This window comes from Heptranchias perlo, chromosome 5, assembly GCF_035084215.1.
Source record: "Heptranchias perlo isolate sHepPer1 chromosome 5, sHepPer1.hap1, whole genome shotgun sequence".
NCBI classification, from domain to species: Eukaryota; Metazoa; Chordata; class Chondrichthyes; order Hexanchiformes; family Hexanchidae; genus Heptranchias; species Heptranchias perlo.
Genome location: NC_090329.1, coordinates 111,118,331 through 111,137,622, shown reverse-complemented (window position 1 = coordinate 111,137,622; position 19,292 = coordinate 111,118,331). Strand labels below are relative to the sequence as shown.

At 42.8% G+C, this 19,292-nt stretch overlaps 1 protein-coding gene across 3 annotated transcripts in view; it reads right to left on the bottom strand.

Annotated features, from left to right (window-relative positions):
* The window catches only part of foxo3b (forkhead box O3b), a 105,071-nt gene extending 88,087 nt beyond the window's left edge, over window positions 1-16,984 (bottom strand). The window contains exon 1 of one of the 3 annotated variants that reach the window (XM_067984998.1): window positions 15,960-16,984. In XM_067984998.1, coding sequence (XP_067841099.1) covers window positions 15,960-16,583 — 624 coding nt within the window. In that variant the 5' untranslated portion in view covers window positions 16,584-16,984. The remainder of the gene's footprint in view (window positions 1-15,959) is intronic. The other 2 variants (XM_067984997.1, XM_067984996.1) reach the window with 2 other exon arrangements.
* Between the last annotated feature and the right edge of the window lie 2,308 nt (window positions 16,985-19,292).

Sequence of the window (19,292 nt, the reverse complement as noted above, 5' to 3'; positions counted from 1 at the left end):
TGTCCGAATCATCCATGGGAGGTCAGCAGTTTTCACATTATGGTGCTCCCACTATGACATAAAATGATCTCAGAAGCCAACATTAATTCTTAGGGCTCAACTACAGGAACTAAAATAGCAAGATTATAATGCACCATATTATTTAGATCCACAACACAGTTGTTTACCAAGTGTGCAGAAACTAAAGAATGTAACAGTACATTACTGATTTCAAAAGTATGAAAGCATCGCATGTGGACTGCTCCAAATGATAAACCAGAGTAGCATTTTGCTAGTGAAACACAGTCAATATACTTGACCCAAAGTGTCTGCACAGATCCTCTCTATCTGAAGAAAAACTTATTGGTGTGAGATCTCTTCCTATTAGGATGAAGATTTTTTAAAAATTCAAAAACTTTCCTTCAGTAGTTCTGGAATTCACGAAACAGCGCAGTGCCATAAACACTATAAACCTCAGCGACTCGTTCCAACATTTTGCATCAACTAAATGATAAAACTAAACCATTTATATATTCTTTGGTGAAATGGAATGAGCAGCACTTTTTCCTTTTTCATGCCCTCTTGAACACTTGATTCAGAGCTTTATAAAGTTAGGGAATCAACATGTACAAGGATCATTAAAATTAGGCTTCATTGCTGATTTAAAAACCAAGGCTTGTCTTTCAAAACCCAAAATTAGTGGGGGGAAAATTAGACCAAGAAAGTTGAGAAAGTCAGAATTTTAAAAAGTCTATTTTTATTTTGAAGACTTAGATAGTAAAACAAAATTAGAATTATTTACACTGTTCACAGACATCAGTTTTACACAGCTCAGACTCTCACTTAACCCCTAGATTTTCTGAACTAAAAATAAAATTGAAGAACCTATGTTTACTATTATGGCTTCATCCACTTACCTGCCACTATGAGGGTAGGATAATAAATATTGTGGGAGGTTATGCACATGGGAACAGCTGCAATCTTGCTTTTAGTTTATAATGCCTTGGTTTGTGATACAGGTCAGCCTTTGATTGATGACCTCAGTCTTCAGGGGACTACCAGTGTAGTTGCTGTGTCAATGCACTCATATCCTTATTCTATCCCTAACTAGGAATTAATGACTGACGTTTGCTGCAGTATAAAAAAAAAGTCCTCACAGCAATACCTAAAAGGCTATTCAGGTTCTCTTTAAAAAAATCAAAGTTGTGCCGCTTCAGTTTCATTTGAGTGATGACAAATTATATGTTTGGGTCGTAAGTCTGGGAACAGGTGGTCAAATTAACCTCAAACATGAAAAGAGCCCACCATCCATTTTGCAAATGTCAGAACCAGTCCTTGAATTTACCACAAGTAAGATGTAATTAGAGCAGCAATACTTCCTTTTACCAGCCACAGTGGTCAGGCAGGGCTGAATTAATGCCAGAGGCCCCAGGTCCACTTTTACCTATTGCCGTAATCTACATCATTCAGATAATCAGCTGACTCAGCTAAAATGCTCAGACAATGCATCAGATGAAATACAATTGATTTACGGCATGGTAGTGGGGGCAGGGGAAGAAAGGGAAGGTTGAAGCAAATTTGCGTTTAATGACAGAAACATAGAAAATAGGAGCATTCAGCCCTTCAGGCCTGCTCAGCCATTCAAAATGATCATGGCTGATTGTCTAACTCAGTACCCTGTTAATGCTAAAGGGAAATGGGGAAAAAGCAGGAAGTAATATATCCATCTCCTTCTTGAATACATCTAATGACTTGGCCTCCATTGCCTTCTGTGGTAGAGAATTCCACAGGTTCACCACCCTCAGTGAAGAAATTTCTCATCTCGGTTCTAAATGGCATACCCTGAATCCTGAGACTGTGACCCTGGTTCTGGACTCCCCAGCCACCGTGAACATCCACCCTGCATCTGGTCTGTCTAGTCCTGTTAGAATTCTATATGTTTCAATGAGATCACCTGATTCTTCTAAACTCGAGTGAATATTGGACTGGTCGACCCAATCTCTCCTCATACGTCAGTCCTGCCATCCCAGGAATCAGTCTGGTAAACCTTTGTTGCACTCCCTCCATGGCAAAGACATCCTTCCTCAGATAAGGAGACCAAAACTGCACACAATACTCCAGATGTGGTCTCACCAAGGCCCTGTATAACTGCAGTAAGACATCCCTGCTCCTGTACTCAAATCCTCTTGCAATGAATGCCAACATACCATTCGCCTTCCTAACTGCTTGCTGCACTTGAATGCTCGCTTTCAGCGACTGGTGTACAAGGACACCCAGGTCTCGTTGCACCACCCCTTTTCCCAATCCATCACCATTCAGATAATAATCTGAATTTCTGTTTTTACAACCAAAGTGGATAACCTCACATTTATCCATCTTATACTGCACCTGCCACGTTCTTGCCCACTCACCCAACTTGTCTAAATCACATTGGAGCCTCTTTGCATCCTCCTCACAGCTCACATTCCACCCCAGCTTTGTGTCGTCTGCAAACTTGGAAATATTACATTTAGTTCCCTCATCCAAATCATTGATCTGTACTGTGAATTGCTGGAGCCCAAGCACTGATCCCTGCAGTACCCCACTAGTCACTGACTGCCACCCCGAAAAAGACCCGTTTATTCCTACTCTCTTTCCTGTCTGTGAACCAATTCTCAATCCATGCCAGTATATTCCCTCCAATCCCATGTGCTTTAATTTTGCACACTAACCTCTAGTGTGGGCCCTTACCAAAAGCCTTCTGAAAATCCAAACACACCACTTCCACTGGTTCTCCCCTATCTATTCTACTAGTTACATCCTCAAAAAAACTCCAGTAGATTTGTTAAGCATGATTTCCCTTTCATAAACCCATGCTGACTTTGTCCAATCCCGTTAATGCCCTCCAAGTGTTCTGTTATCGTAACTTTTATAATAGAGTCTATCATTTTCCCCACTACTGATGTTAGGCTAATTGGTCTGTAATTCCCTGTTTTTTCTCTCCCTTTTTTAAAATAGTGGGGTTACATTTGCCACCCTCCAATCTGTAGGAACTGTTCCAGAGTCTATAGAATTTTGGAAGATGATCACCAATGCATCCACTATTTCCAGGGCCACTTCCTTTGGTACTCTGGGATGTGGATTATCAGGCCTTAGGGATTTGTCAGCCTTTGAGCCCCATTAATTTCCCTAGCACTATTTTTTTTTAACACTAATAATGGTTTCCTTCAGTTCCTCCCTCTCACTAGACCCTTGGTTCCCTAACATTTCTGGCAGGTTATTTGTGTCCTCCTTTGTGAAGACAGAACCAAAGTATGTGTTTAATTGTTCTGCCATTTCTTTGTTCCCCATTATAATTTCCCCCATTTCTGATTGTAAGGGACCTACATTTGTCTTCACTAATCTTTTTCTCGACATATTTATAGAAGCTTTTACAGTCAGTTTTTATGTTCCCTGCTAGTTTACACTCATACTCTATTTTTCCCCCTCTTAATCAATCTCTTTGTCCTCCTTTGCTGAATTCTGAATTGCTCTTTCTGCTGCTTTTTCTGGCAATTTTATATGTCTCCTCTTTGGATCTAATACTCGCCCTAATTTATTTTGTAAGCCACGGTTGAGCCACCTTTCCAGTTTTATTTTTGCACCAGACAGGAATGAATAATTGTTGTAATTCCTGCACACATTCTTCAAATATTAGCCATTGCCTATCCACCGTCATCCCTTCTAGTAAAGTTCCCCAATCTATCATAGCCAACTCGCACCTCATACTTTCATAATTTCCATTTAGATTCAGCCATGACAAGCTATTTTAACTAGGAGACATCCATATTTATTATACACTGCACTGAAACATCTAAAATTTCAACAAATGCTTAAATCATTCATACCTTTAATCATTTCATTAAGTCTCCATTCTATTTAAATACTGTACTAACTTTTTGTCAAAACAATCTCAACCAAAGCCGTTTGTGATATGCTCCATGTGGTTGCTGCTTGACAGCATAGATGGTGAAAGATTAACAATTCTAAACTCTAAATTTACTATACAATATTTTGCAGTAATCAATTATGGCTTAGTCGGTATTGTTGTTAATACAATGTCTCTTATTCTTACATAAAGACACTATGTTTACTTTGTGTTTTTGAGGCTTGTTGTAAATCACACAACAAACCAGGATCAAAATATCGTTCAGCATGAATGTGAGGGCATAAGGATCTGGGGAAAAAATAAACTTCTAGACTCAAACTGTATTAGAACATCTGTTGTATGAACACAGGTTCCAAGCTGCAAACATAACCCCAATTGCAACAAATATTTGCTGGGTCAGGGGTGAGAAAGAGGGAGAAGAAGAAGGAGAAAAAAAAGTATTCTTACTAAGTAATAATCCAAAAAAAAGTTAATGCAACAATACTTTACCCCTTAAAATTGATTCCAATGTGATATGATAAGCAAGAATTCCTGCAGCCAAGTTCACCATTTATATGGCTGGCCAAAAGCCTTGGAGGCTGGGAAGTGGTTCACACAATCCAAAAATGTATCCCCGCCACCCCCCACAGGGAAATACAAACACACAAAGTACACTGCTATTTTGCTGAAGCTGCAGCTCAGCTAGCGAAAAGAAAATGTTAAATTGTTTGCATTACCGATAAAACATCAATCAACATCCAGGTCACATTTTACACAAGTTAAAACCAAATTGAAATTGTATTATACTGTTCCAAAAAAAGTGTGCAAATTTGTCCACTGTCGTAACACTTCTATTCCTTATTTCAGCCTTCTGGTGACCTAAGCAAAGCAGTCAATTTAGTACTAAATTATAGGCATCTCTAAATTGCTGGCAGCTTTATAACGGGATTAAGGGTGTCCATATTCAGCGGGGAACACTCAATCTGATTATCAAGGCTACATTTATTCAATTAGGGTTTAAAGTTAAAAGTAACATTTTATAACCCTAACAGTGATTGGGAAGGAGCTTAAAAACAAATCTACATAACTTTTTCTGCAAATTCTTTAGAGCAGAGTTAAGTAGTAGTAATGCTGCATTGACATACTCAGTCACAACACACCAACATTGAAACACTGTGTGCAACCATTGGCCGCATGCTTGATTTGAGGATTTTGACCTGGGGGGGGGGGGGGGGTGTTTACCGATGTGGGAAGAATAGTTCACTCCAGAATGTACATTATGATAGAGCCCAATCAAAACCACCCACCATCTCGAGTTTTTTTTTTTGGGGGGGGGGGGGGGGGGGGGGTGCCATTTTGAACTTTAGACAGTAATCTCACTAGTTACTTGGATGGTATAAAAAAATGTGGAATTGCACAGTATTCTATACAAATTGGTCAAAGCAAAGATTGAACATAAAACACATGTACTTTGAAAATGTTCAGGTTTTCCTTTTTTTTTTGAACAGTAAGTGAAGAAATACAAATCTTATTTTGTGTTATCACAGTGAAACACAAACTGGTTTCTTGGGCTCCAAAGTCTCTTAAGCTGTTACAAATAGAATCCATCAGTCATTAGTAGACTTAGTTATCTCTGCCTGCAAGGCCGACCATAAACCACCTGGAAATTTTTACGGAATTTTAAAAAAAAAATTCGTTCATGGGATGTGGATGGCACTGGCAAGGCCAGCGTTTATTGCCCATCCCTAATTGTCCTTGTGAAAGTGGGTGTGTGCCGCTTTCTTGAACTGCTGCAGTCCATGTGGTAAAGGTTCTTCCACAGTGCAGTTAGATAGGGAGTTCCAGGATTTTGACCCAGCAACGACGAAGGAACGGTGATATATTTCCAAGTCGGGATGGCGTGAGGCTTGGAGGGGAACGTGCAGGTGGTGTTATTCCCTTGTTGTGGAGATGCCGGTGATGGACTGGGGTTGACAAATGTAAGGAATCTTACAACAGCAGGTTATAGCCCAACTGTTTTATTTAAAAATCACAAGCTTTCGGAGGCTTTCTCCTTCGTCAGGTGAGCGTTCGTCTGACGAAGGAGAAAGCCTCCGAAAGCTTGTGATTTTTAAATAAAACAGTTGGACTATAACCTGCTGTTGTAAGATTCCTTACATTTATTCCCATGTGTCTGCTGCCCTGGTCCTTCTAGGTGGTAGAGATTGCGGGTTTGGGAGGTGCTGCCGAAGAAGCCTTGGCGAGTTGCTGTAGTGCATCCTGTGGATGGTACACACTGCAGCCACGGCGTGCTAGTGGTGAAGGGAGTGAATGTTTAGGGTGGTGGATGGGGTGCCAATCAAGCGGGTTGCTTTGTCCTGGATGATGTTGAGCTTCTGAGTGTTGTTGGAGCTGGACTCATCCAGGCAAGTGGAGAGTATTCCATTACACTCCTGACTTGTGCCTTGTAGATGGTGGAAAGGCTTTGGGGGACGTCAGGAGCTGAGTCACTCGCCGAGTCACTCGCCGCAGAATACCCAGCCTCTGACCTGCTCTTATAGCCACAGTATTTATGTGGCTGGTCCAGTTAAGTTTCTGGTCAATGGTGATCCCCGGGATGTTGATGGTGGGGGATTCAGCGATGGTAATGCCGTTTAATGTCAAGGAGTGGTGGTCAGACTCTCTTGTTGGAGATGGTCATTGCCAGGCACTTGTCTGGCGCGAATGTTACTTGCCACTTATCAGCCCAAACCAAATACCTGTTACCATTCGTAAATGAAGATTTCTAATCACTGCTAGCTTGGATACATATTATCCAGCACGTTATCTACGTTTAATATATATAGTTTCTGTTCGTTATTTTTTCAGTCACTGGAACCTGTAACAGCAACCTCAATGCACTAATAAGGAACATAGTTCCGGCTCGGTATAGCCATTCGATTAAAAAAAAAAATCAGCCTTGCTAGCAAGGGGAGAAAAAAAAATGAACAAAAGTACAAATATTTTCAGTTTAATTGCACAAGATAATCACGGATAAGGAAGGCCATTCCGCCCATCTTGGGTCATTTAACCAGAAAAACAAGTCCTCCTACTACAGCATCTAACTGATTTTTAAGTGATTCCATGGTTTTCACCTCCGCCATTCTTTCTAGAAATTCATTCCCTGTAGTAAAATCGCTGAAAAACATCTCAATCTCAGTCCTAAGTTTGCCTTTTACTAGTTTGAACCAGTGTCCTAATCATGCAATTTAGCTGGAAGTAATTTTCCAAATTTACATTTTCCATACTATCTTGTATACCTCTACAAGGTCACTTCCTTTCATAAGAACATAAGAAATTGGAGCAGGAGTAGGCCAATCGGCCCCTCGAGCCTGCTCCGCCATTCAATAAGATCATGGCTGATCTGATCCCAACCACAAATCTAAAGAACACAAGAAGTCGGAGCAGGACCCGGCCACATAGCCCCTGGGCCCTCTCCGCCACCCACAGGGCATTGACCGATCCGAACTCAGCTTCATGTCCAATTTCCTGCCCGCTCCCCATAACCCCTAATTCCCTTTACTTCTAGGAAACTGTCTATTTCTGTTTTAAATTTATCTAATGATGTAGCTTCCACAGCTTCCTGGGGCAGCAAATTCCACAGACCCACCACCCTCTGAGTGAAGAAGTTTCTCCTCATTTCAGTTTTGAAAGAGCGGCCCCTTATTCTAAGATTATGCCCCCTAGTTCTAGTTTCACCCATCTTTGGGAACATCCTTACTGCATCCACCCGATCAAGACCCTTCACAATCTTATATGTTTCAATAAGATCGCCTCTCATTCTTCTGAACTCCAATGAGTAGAGTCCCAATCTACTCAACCTCTCCTCATATGTCCGCCCCCTCATCCCCGGGATTAACCGAGTGAACCTTCTTTGTACTGCCTCGAGAGCAAGTATGTCTTTTCTTAAGTATGGACACCAAAACTGTATGCAGTATTCCAGGTGCGGTCTCACCAATACCTTATATAACTGCAGCAATACCTCCTTGTTTTTATATTCTATCCCCCTAGCAATAAAAGCCAACATTCCGTTGGCTTTCTTGATCACCTGCTGCACCTTTCAAGGCTGAAAAGCCCGTGTCCCTCAAGTGTTTTACACTGGTGATCAACCTTGTGCCTCTTCTCTGCAGTGTTTCCAGCACTAGGATATCTCATTGGTGTCTTGCTGATTAGTAATGGACACAGCACTCAAGGACATTATAATTTGATTACAACTTCCCCGGGCTTGTATTCTACTGTTTTGGCCACCTAGATTAACATTCCATTGGCTTGCTAGATTGCCATGCTGCATTGGCTGGACATGTCGAGTCTCGTAAGACTCATGGGTTTCTTAACTTCATTCTCAAATATTTTAGCACCATTCGTGAAGCATGTCCACAGCCCATTTTACCTTCCTCTGCTGTACTTTTACACTTGTAGTGTTAAAATTCATCAAAAGTGAAGTTGGCATAATTCACAATTGTCAGAAGTTATAGCCAGTCTTTTAACAGGACAACTGATGTAACTTTAGTGTCCTGTCACCATACACTACACGGGGAGTGTTATCACTATTTAAGCTTAAAAAGTGAGATTATTTCTACATTTTTGGGGGCATCAGTGGGCATGTGTTTGCTTATCCACGTACTTCATTTAAGTTTTACTGTATTTTGAAGTCCAGGATCCACAGGAAGATGTTCCTAGTGACATTGGGAGGTGGAACATGAGGTTGAGAGCAAAGCAGCGGTTAGAGGGTTGAGTGTCCTGGAGCAATAGAAGGTGAAGTGTGGGGTTTAGAAGCAGGAGAATGGAGTCTTGGGCTCTGGAAAAGGAGCACATGAGCATGGAACTACTGGGGGCAGGCCAAGCTGTGGTGTGGAACCATTGCTAAGAGGGTTGTGGGAATAGTCACCTAGCGCAGACATGTTAGTGAGGAAGTATGAGGACTGGGATGACTGAAGGGCGATAGGTCTAATGGTCCAGTTTAGGATTAAGTGCCACTAGGGTGTATAGCTACTGGCCCAGGGTGTGGGGGAGTGAAGAGAAGGTAGAGACGCAAGGTGTGATACTATGGGAAGGGAGCGGTGTCTGAAGAGCTGGGACATTTGTCCTTTAAAAATGTACAAGATAGGCATACCAGCTAAGTGCTGGAAAAGCTCGTAAAATTCCACATGCGCCGAAGAAAAAGCCTATAGCTGCAATAACCCAGGAACCAGCTTTTAAGTTCTTAAATGTTTACTGCACTTCTGCTATTTTAGTAAAAGTACGATAAGCCCGTTCAAAATTATGCGCCAGTTTCAGGGTCACAGCTGTAGGCCTTTTTGTGAGGGGTGGGGATATCACTGAAGTGGTGAGAAGAAACAGGAGGGAACCCTGGGTATGAGCCCAATTCTCCAGCCCTCATGTCGAGGGCATAATATCACTGTACCACCTACCTTGGAGAAGGAGCTGAACGATGCTTTAAATATAACAGGTTGATGTGAAAAAAGCATGCTTGGCATTAGTAATATAAGACCTCACTGATTAGGTCTTTGCATTGGGTGGGTTTGTTTTTAAAAATTGATCTAACATTAGTGTTAGCCATGGCTCGATGGTAGCAATCGCGTCCCAGTGTCAGAAGGTTGCGCGCTCAATTCCCACTCTAGAGTCTTGAGCACAAAATCTAGGCTGACACTCCAGTGCAGCACTGTCTGAAATGCCATCTTTCCCATTAGATGTTAACTGAAGTGCCATCTGCCCTCTCAGGTAGATGTAAAAGATCCTGTGGCACTCTTTTGAAGAGGAGCAGGGAAATTCTGGCCAATATTTAACCCTCAACCAACATCACTAACAGATTATCTGGTCATTATCACATTGCTGTTTGTGGGACCTTGCAGTGTTGAAATTGGCTGCCCTACAACAGTAATTACGCTTCAAAAGTACTCCATTGTCTGTAAAGTACTTTGGGAATCCTGAGGTCGTGAAAGGAGTTATATAAATGCAAGTGTTTTTCTTTTATAATGTGTGATCACTTCCTGTAAGTGAAACACTTTCTGTAACATTTCTATCATCCCTGTCAGTTACTAAAGAGTCAATAGACATACCAGGAAATGTTAGTCTAGGAACCATGCAAGGTCAGGGCTCCTTCCAAATTTCAGATAAGGAACAGTTATAAAGCAAACAGCAGGAGCCTTGACTTAATACTGACCCAAGAGCCACTCCACACCCAGAAATCATGCTACTGGCTTAGGTTGCAGAGTAGCCAGCCAGACTTCATTTTCTCTCCCTTGGGCTTGCCTTTACCAGAATACAAGACCACAGAACAAGTAACAACGTCAATGTGTGACTCTCCACTGAAATTATGGATGTAGCCATTTTAATACAAGGCAGCATACCTGTTAATACAACAGAAATATAAATATATTGGTTAGGATAGTAATCTACAATAGGATTAGCAGACAAACTGCTCTTCATAGTCTTGCCAAAGTTGTGACCATCATTCCATCTTAAGACAATTTCTTTAGGTTGCTTTTACCCAAAAGTTTCCACCAGAACAGTAAAGAACTTGCATTTACATAGCACTTCATCACATCCCTCAAATGTCCAAAAGCACTTCTGTTTTCTAGATCATGTTAAATGGATAGTTTTCTGTTGAAAAGAGCAACATGTCTTTTAACTGATGTGACAACTGTAAAATGGCATATGATGCTTACAATTCATAAAACATAAACGTGTCTAGATTGTTTTTGGAGTGTCTGAAATTTTGTATGAAGTCCTGATCCACTCTGGGATTTGTGAACATAATTTAGGCTGACACTCCAGTGCAGTACTTGGAGTGTTGCATTGTAGGTGGTGCCACCTTTTAAATGAGATGATAAACCTTCTGTATGTTTCATTTGGTTTAAGTCTACATTATAGGTCCCATGGTGTTATTGAAAGAAGAGCCTGGTGCCCTGACCAACATTGTTCCATAAACCAACATCAAAAGCTGATTACCTGTTCATTATCTTATTTCTGTTTTGAGATATATTTTGGTGCACAGCTGGAACTATATTCCAGCTACCGGTCTCTGTATAAATGTTGTATTAAGTTCGGAAGTATTTTGTTTTCATCTCTAACTCTAATGCACTAGTTTCACACAGGCGAGGCTACAGTTTTAACAGAGGCTTGCTCTGAAATCATTTCATATTATGGAGTGTCCTTACGTCTTATATCATTTGGAAGGTATGCTGAGATTCAGTCCTGATGTATTCTTGTATCTTCCCCTTATTGTATGGGGGAACACATTCTTGTTAAAAATAACTTGTTCAACTGACACACACAACAGTTCTCTTCCAGGAGAGAAAATTTCAAGGCAAGAACACAAGTAGTGGCATTTGCACTCTCTAAATAACCTCCAAGTACATTTAAAATGTGCTCAAGTCCAAGAAACCACCAAGCATGTTTTAAGAACCCAGTTCAAAAAACAGTATAGGTTCATTCTAAGGAGTATTAAGCAGTGAGAAACTATCTCCTCTAGGGAGATGGGGTCTCACTACTTCCCTCCAGAATAAGACTGGGAACTCTAGATATACAGTATTTTGTATTGATGCAAAACAGAAACTGCTTGGCAGTTGTAGTGTTGACAAAGAGGGTGGAACAAATTATACCCATGTTTGAATCCCACTTGAAAGATGTTCATGCAGCTCTTGTGGGAGTCATTATTTGCCTAGGTGCATTTCCTTAAAATGCCCACGGTGGGTTTAGATTTAAACCATAATAGTCTGTGGCCCTCAAGCCCTACTCTCATGTGAACAAGTTAGCAGGCTGAGCCAAGTGCACTGATAAATATCTTACTGTCCTAAATTGCCAGTGTTTAAAATGAGTATGTTCCTTTATTTGCATTTCTAGAATTCCCATGGCTATTTTCAGACAAAACTGATCAGGTTTCTCCACATACAGATACATTGCAATATTCCATATTTTCCTGCAGCCCAGAAACTCCAGCATCAAACTCTTCCATGGCACTGGTCAATTTAGGCATTTGCACAGTAATGTACATTGTTTCTTCGATTTACTGAGTTTGTGACGAAAGTTTTAATAACATGCAACTGGGATTTCAACTTCTTGTATTTCCAGACTGAATCCCACAATGGTCCACTCCTACAACCAAGACCCACGTGGCAAAATGTCCAACAATTTGCCAAGTTCCAATGATGTAATGTTTGCCGATTGTATTCTTCAAACGCGAAGGACATGATAGCCAGCAAGAGATTAGGAATTGCACTCCTAAACATGCCTGTAAAAATACTAACCACATAATCTACTCTGACTGAAACCACATCAATTACATGCCTAAATATTGTGCTTATCACAGTCTCTTATCCAACCCACACTAAGGTCAACAAGTCATATAAGCCCAGGAGCAAGCCACAACCAGTGCAGAGCTTCTACCCACACAGTCAACCTTAATTTTACAGTGCAAATATACGGTTTCTGTTGCGATGCCTAAACATTAAGTGGTTTCTAGTCCCTCTACATCAAGAATGACAATTTATGCTAACATGTACAGCAGCCACTGGGAATGCACACCTATGATTTTACTCATCACTGGATGTCTGAATGCTATATTGATTTTCGTTCCTTACATCAGCTGGGTATCTACATATCCTGCCTTCTTTATCAAACAACTGTTCATGCAACAACTTGTATTAATATAGCGCCTTTAAAGTAGAAATACATCCCACGGCACTTCACGGAAGCACAATCTGACAGAAATCTTGGTCATGCTTCCGGTACAGCTTCCATCTTTACTCCGTGAAGTCAAAGGATCACAAACTTGGCTGATAACTGGTTTAACCATCCATCACCAGATCCGACTTGACCACATCAAGCTCTACCAGGCCATGGTCTCCTGTCAAAACAGCCCACTATTCTAGGATTATTCTGGAGGCCAAAGGAAACCAGTGTCCCCTTCTCCACTACCAGCCGCCACCTTAAACTCTTTTCCCCTACCGCCTCCACCCTCACCTCTAATGACGTGTGAGGAAAGATTTATTTGTTTTCAAGTGTGACCATCTGTTCACCCACCTCTGGTGCTTCCTTCCCCTGCCCACTAAGCAAACCACCTCCCCACCCCCCCATCCCATTGCCACCCTAGCCCTGAACCCTCACCTCGCTCATTTTCTTCTGCCCTCTCCAAGCTCAACTCAGCCACAAGAACTACCATCTACACATTCGACCCCATTCCCAGTGAACTTCAGATCACCGAGCTTCCTTTCCCAGCACCCATTTTACCTATTATAAACAGTTTCCTTGCCTCAGGCGCTGACCTTTCAAAACTGCCATCAGCGCCTTATATTTCTTGCATTATCCCCGTTTCCCAATGTCTGTCCCTCCCACTCCCTCTTTCGCGCCTCAACCCCAGTATTTCTTTATGAAAATCTGCCTTTGAAGAGCACTTAGAGATTTTGTGTTGTGTCAGAAGTGGAATACTTAGTCAGTATCCACCCACCATAAACTTTAACTTATCCTCTTCTGCCTACATTCTTCCCACATTAAGAACTGCTCACCCATCATACCGTCCTCATTGACCAACACAGGCTCAAATTTTAAAGTTCTCATCCTTGAGCTTAAATCCCTTTCATATCTCTAAACACTCCCAGCACTACACACTATGACTATTCCTTTGACTCTGGCCTCGTGTCCATTTCCACCCACCTAACTGCCAGAAAGCAGCATTCCTATTATGCAATCCACTAAAATTCTTAGGCAGAACACAGACCAATACTCTTAAAAAGTTGAGCAGTCACGACATCTATTTTAAAAAAGGCAGGCTGTTTTCAATGTCAGGGTTATTTATAACTGAAGAATACCAGGGAATCAAATAATTCGAAGGCCTGCAGCTTCTAAAGCAAGTTGGTCATTTAGCAAAACTGCACAGAATACAAAATACACACACACATTAAGACCCTCTGTTATTACAGGTCGTACATTAGAGTGAAGCATCTTTGTTTACAAAAGCTATAGTAGCTAAAATTTGTGACATCCACTGCCATTCCTGATATCAATTCCCAAGTTAATACTGGTGCTAGCTCAGCAAGCAATTTTATCAAGGAGACTTGCAAGAGCTGAAAACTTTCTTTTGAAGTCTTAATGAAGTGTTATTTTAAAAAAGAAACATTTTTTAAAATATAAAAAAAGTGTTGCTTTTTAACACATCCACACACCAAAAGAACTTAAAATACATAAACTTAAACACAGCCACATATGGTGCTTCCCATTGCCCTGCCTTTAAACATGTAATATTTAAATAAACTACACCCTAATTAAGTCTACTTAATGCAAATGCCATGGAGTTTATTTATTTTTTGTAAAGCTTGTCATTCCCTTAACTGATACCTGTGCCAGACAATTGTCAATTGCTGTCTCAATAATGATCTTTACAAACAATAACTGCCCTCAGGACAAATATCAATGTCTTTGTAGAGACATGCAGATAGCTGCATTTCAAAATCACTAATTTAACAGGGAAACAGCTATGATTTTAATTACTTATGGGAACCTCAAGACTGGGAATGTGATAAGATACCCAACTAACTCAACAATCACACTTGGCCTTCACAACCTCTATTTACTGATGCAGGGTACATTAATTTCAATTTTTTCTCCCCTCTTGCCTTGAACTTTTCCCTCCGATGGTCTCCACTCCACCCATCCTGAATGTGAAGACTCAGCTAAGAGTACAACTGTACTGATTCCTTAGTGTAACTGGCTAATATCACCCTTGGGAATCATGATACCAGACTGCAATCACCTACAGAACAAGGCATTTAAATGCACTTTTTCAATACAGTATATAAACACAAAGATTAGTGACATACCAGTTTTTTTTTTAAAGTGGTACAAGTATCAGACCTACAAAACAGGGGCCATAGATAAAATACTACAGTTGTTCTTCCTGCTCCCAATCAGTCAAGCAATGTTTAATTTCTACAGTAAGCTAAGTTCACAATAGAATAAAACAAATTGAAGCTACTCTTACATCCCACTTGCTCTGGCTGTAGGAGCCAAGCTGTACTTGTCTGAGCATGTTTTTATCATGCCCAACAAGTTTCAATGCCAGGCGTATCGATCCACCTCCAGTCATACTGATATGCAGATTTACAGTTAGTTGGCAGGATGTTCGAACACCCATCAACGGATACTACTGCCTGGTTCTTCAAGACCACTGTTCACATCTCCATTTACCAAAATGGTTTAAGTGCAGCTGTCTTCACACAAGGTAAGGGGTAGCACTCTCGCCTCGGAATCAGGAGGTTGAGAATTCAAGTCCCACTCCAGGAATTTGAGCACATAATCCAGGCTGACACTCGAGTGCAGTACTGAGGGGGTGCTGCAAAGTTCGAAGTGCTGTCTTTCACGAGACGTTAAACCGAGGACCCATCCGCCCTCTCAGGTGGTCGTAAAAGATTCCTTCCATTTCTAAGAGCTCGGGAGTTCTCCCTGGTGCCCTGGCCAATATTTATCCCTCAACCAATACCTAACACAGATTATTTTGTTATTATCACATTACTTTTTGTGGGACCTTGCTGTGCCCAAGTTGGCTGCAGTGTTCCCCAACATTACAACAGTGATTACACTTCGAAAGTACTCCATTGGTTATTAAGCCCTTTTGGACGTCCTAGAAGGCGCTATATAAATGCAAGTCTTATTTTCTTTCGGTACTCTATATATCAGCCAGTACAAACTATTTACAGTACCATCCTCAATTTAATAAATACTTAAATGCAATAGAGATGTTTTTTTTAAAAATAAGCTAATGAAGAAAATACGGCAGTATTACAGGTACATCCCCCTCTTCTGTAATAGGTTTACGTCGAAATCGTGGGTGTTCTGAAACAAGTTATCCGAAAGCTGAAAACCACCACAGCCATTTCCAAAAGAAATCGGTCACCAAATCGAATTGGGTACAGTTCACTCACTTTATCCGTGCTGAATTAATGGTTAAGTTTTCTTTTTAAAAAAAAATCAGTAACTAGATCGCGAACTGCACAGACTGGAACATTAAAAATGATAAAGATATGAGAGAGAGAGAGAGAGCGCGAGTGCATAATCCTATAATTATATGCGGTTCCTGTACCTTCCAACCGGCCGAGCTGTTGCTGTCTCCTTTATCCTTGAAGTAGGGCACACAGCGGACCATCCAGTCGTAGATCTGGGACAGCGTGAGCCTCTTGTCCGGGGAACTATCGATGGCTTTCGTGATCAGATCCGCGTACGACATGTTGCCCCAGGCGTTCCTGCGGGACGAGGCTTTCCGCTGCTGGGGCCCCGCCGCACCGCCGACTCCCGCACCGCCGAAGCTGCCGGGTGAATGCGAGGCGGACGACGGCGAGGACGGGGAGCGAGAGCCCCTCGGGCCGCCCGCCGCTGCGGGCTGCTTCAACCCGTCTCCTCCTTGCGAGGGCTCCTCTCCCCTGCCGCCGCCGCTGCTGCCGCCGCCCGAGCCGAGCAGCAGGCCGGACTCGGAGCCGCCGAGCTCCTCGTCGTCGTCGTCCTCCGCCTCCTCCCCTTCCTCTTCGGGGATCATCTCCGAAGCTTCGGTCGAGTCGTTCTTGGCCGAGGACGAGGAGGCGGGGAAGTCGGGTCGGGGTAAAGGCCAGGTGCAGGAGCGGGGCCGGCTCTGCGGCTTGAAGTCGGGGTCGATGTCGATCTCCAGCGGGGCGGCCGTGGACGTCGACGTAGAGGTAGCCCCTTCGGCCATGATTCGCGCTCAGCCTGCAGGACCGATGGAGATAGCGGGAGGGGAAGGGGGTGTAGAAAAGAGATCCGGGGCGGTCGAGAAGCTGCAGGTACGAGACACCGTGCTCCTCACTCCGCCTCGTCGCTCAGAATCCAGTCGGAGAAACAACTAAAGCCGCACAGGCCGCGAGTGACTCGGATCCATTGAGAGAGAGAAAGAGTGGGTTTAAAACTCCGGCCTCTTCAAAAGGAACAAAAACTGTTCAATAGAGAGAGGGGAAGGTAAATGTCCGCGGGTTTGGTGACCGCACTCAAGGCTGCCGCTGCCATCTTGACACCGTCTCTTGTGGGTCCGTGTCACCCCCTTTTAAAAAAAAATCCCAAGCTTACTCCCCACCCTCCCCCGGGCTTCTTCTGTCTGTCACTCCTCCTCCCACCACCACCACTACCACGTTCAATGCAACCCAACCCCCTCCCCTCCTCTCCTCTAACCCGGTCCTTTAGAGGAACCCCCCCCCGATTGCTGAGAGGAAAGGGAGAGGGTTAAATAATGCACGAGTTGCCGAGAATGAGGGGGTTAAAGCGCCTGCGGGTCGGTTTAGAAGCTCGCGGTCTCTCTCTCTCTCTCTCTCTCGCCCCCTCTTCCCTCGCGCGCCGGCGGTTGGCCTCGAGCCGTCGCTCCGGGAGACGGGAGCTCTAGAACGCCAGGCGGTTATTGAGGGGGCTGAAGAAAGGAAAATTCCGAGCTGGCTCGCGCCAAGTTCCACTCTGAGCACGTTCTGCGTTGACGATGTTCCTTTCGCTTCCCTTCTCCTCCCACTCTGACAAGAGAGAAGTGGCAGGAGAACCACGCACCGTCACTCATACTCTCGCTCCCTCTCTCTGCCACCCCGACCAAACAAAGTTAGAGACGCCACAGCGTAACCCAGCTTTACTATCGCGTTCGCCCGACCTCCGCATCGCGCTGATTGGACCAATCCACCCTCACGTTGGTACATTCTTTCCCCGACGGGCGGGTGAGTGAAGCACGGGGTGAGTGGATTGGTCAGACGGAGATCCGTCGATCACCTGCGTCACGGGCGGGGGCGGGGTGAGAGACCAGGTTAGGTTGACGGGTCGAAACCCATTGCGTCATTCTCTCTCTCTCTCTCTCTCTCTCTCCCCCAGCGCGCGTGACCGCGGCTCCGTTTAATTCCGATTGGTCCGGTCCGAACTGTCACTCAAGCCAACGCCTGAGCGCTGATTGGCGGGGTTGTTGGCCCCGAATTCCACATTCTGAGGTTGGGGGAGGGGACGCTCGATAATAACAAAAACACGGCCCGGGTGTGTTTAATAATTAAAGCCCATCAGAGCAATGGGTGCACGTGGGGAGGGAGGGGAGGGGAGGGGGGTGAGGTTTATTGAATTTACCTGTGCTTTTCCTTTGTTCTTTTGTTGTGTGTGTCTGTGCGCGTTCATCTCAATGCAAGGACGGGTTTTTTGCATTGTCTCTTTTTTTGTTACTGTTCTTGTGTTGTCAGTCGAGGCATGTTGCAGCCATGCTGCATTATTTTCAGTGTGTGTCATCACAGCACGTGTGCGGTGTTGTCAGCCGTGTTTTTTTTTTGTTGAGAAGGGTTTTTTCTTAGTGTCTTTGAGCAGGGTTGACGTTGTGTCCTGAATAAAATGTTATCTTGAGTTGCAACAAAAAAATTGAAATAAAGGAAACCAGCGTAGTTTTGTGACAAATATGAGAGAGAGAGGGAAACAAAATGATTTTTTTTTTTGCAACACATTTGTAAAACCTGAAGGAAATTGACAGAATTTTGAAGGAAGCGAATATTATTAATTTAAATCTTCACATCGTGGTGCTGGGGGAGGCTTTATCCCTCCCCTCCCCCCATAATATTACTGTAGCTGCATTTCCCCTGGTGAGCACAGCAACCCATATACTGAACCATCTGTTTTAATCCTCATGAAGAACATTATGTACACCATGTGGTCGTTTGCATTCCACTTGAACATTTTAATCATCAACATGTTGTCTTAACTTTTAAGGGGGGATTTAACCTAAACTGAGCCACTGCAAAGAACTATTTACAGTTAAATCTGCAATCCATTATGATCCATTACGGTGACTAAAAGAAACGCATGATAACATTTGAATGGATTGTGCACTGCACATGCGTTACTATGTAATTTGACCTGCATTGCAATGTCTCTCGAGAAGCCTGACAGTGCAAACAAAGGAGGAACAAAGTTAATTCGAATCAAGGCGATTTTAATGTCAAGCTACACTAGATATAACGAACACGATATTTCAAAACATAGTTCTTTCTAAAATTAAGAGGATAGCTAAAAAGCAGACAGGATTATCTGAATGCATCATGTCTTCTTCCTGGAAGAGAATGGATAAGATGGCTCCCTATTTTATAACGATTTTTCATGCATCCAATTCATGTCAGAAATAAAATGCATCATGGTAAAGTGTGCCTTTCTAAGCAACATTTGGCTTACAATGAGTCTGAATTTTACACTGTAGATAGGCACCCAGGAACTCGCTAATAAATGAGAGTAAGTCTAATCGACCATAAAATGATTTTTAAAATGGTTTACTTAAAAATAAAATGTTATCAGTGGTATTGCAGCATATTTGAATTCTAATGTGCTGTACCAGAGTGGTGGGATGTGGGCTTGCACTTCAAATGACATACCTGGTTACTTTCCAATGAAGGTCATGCTATCAAATGCT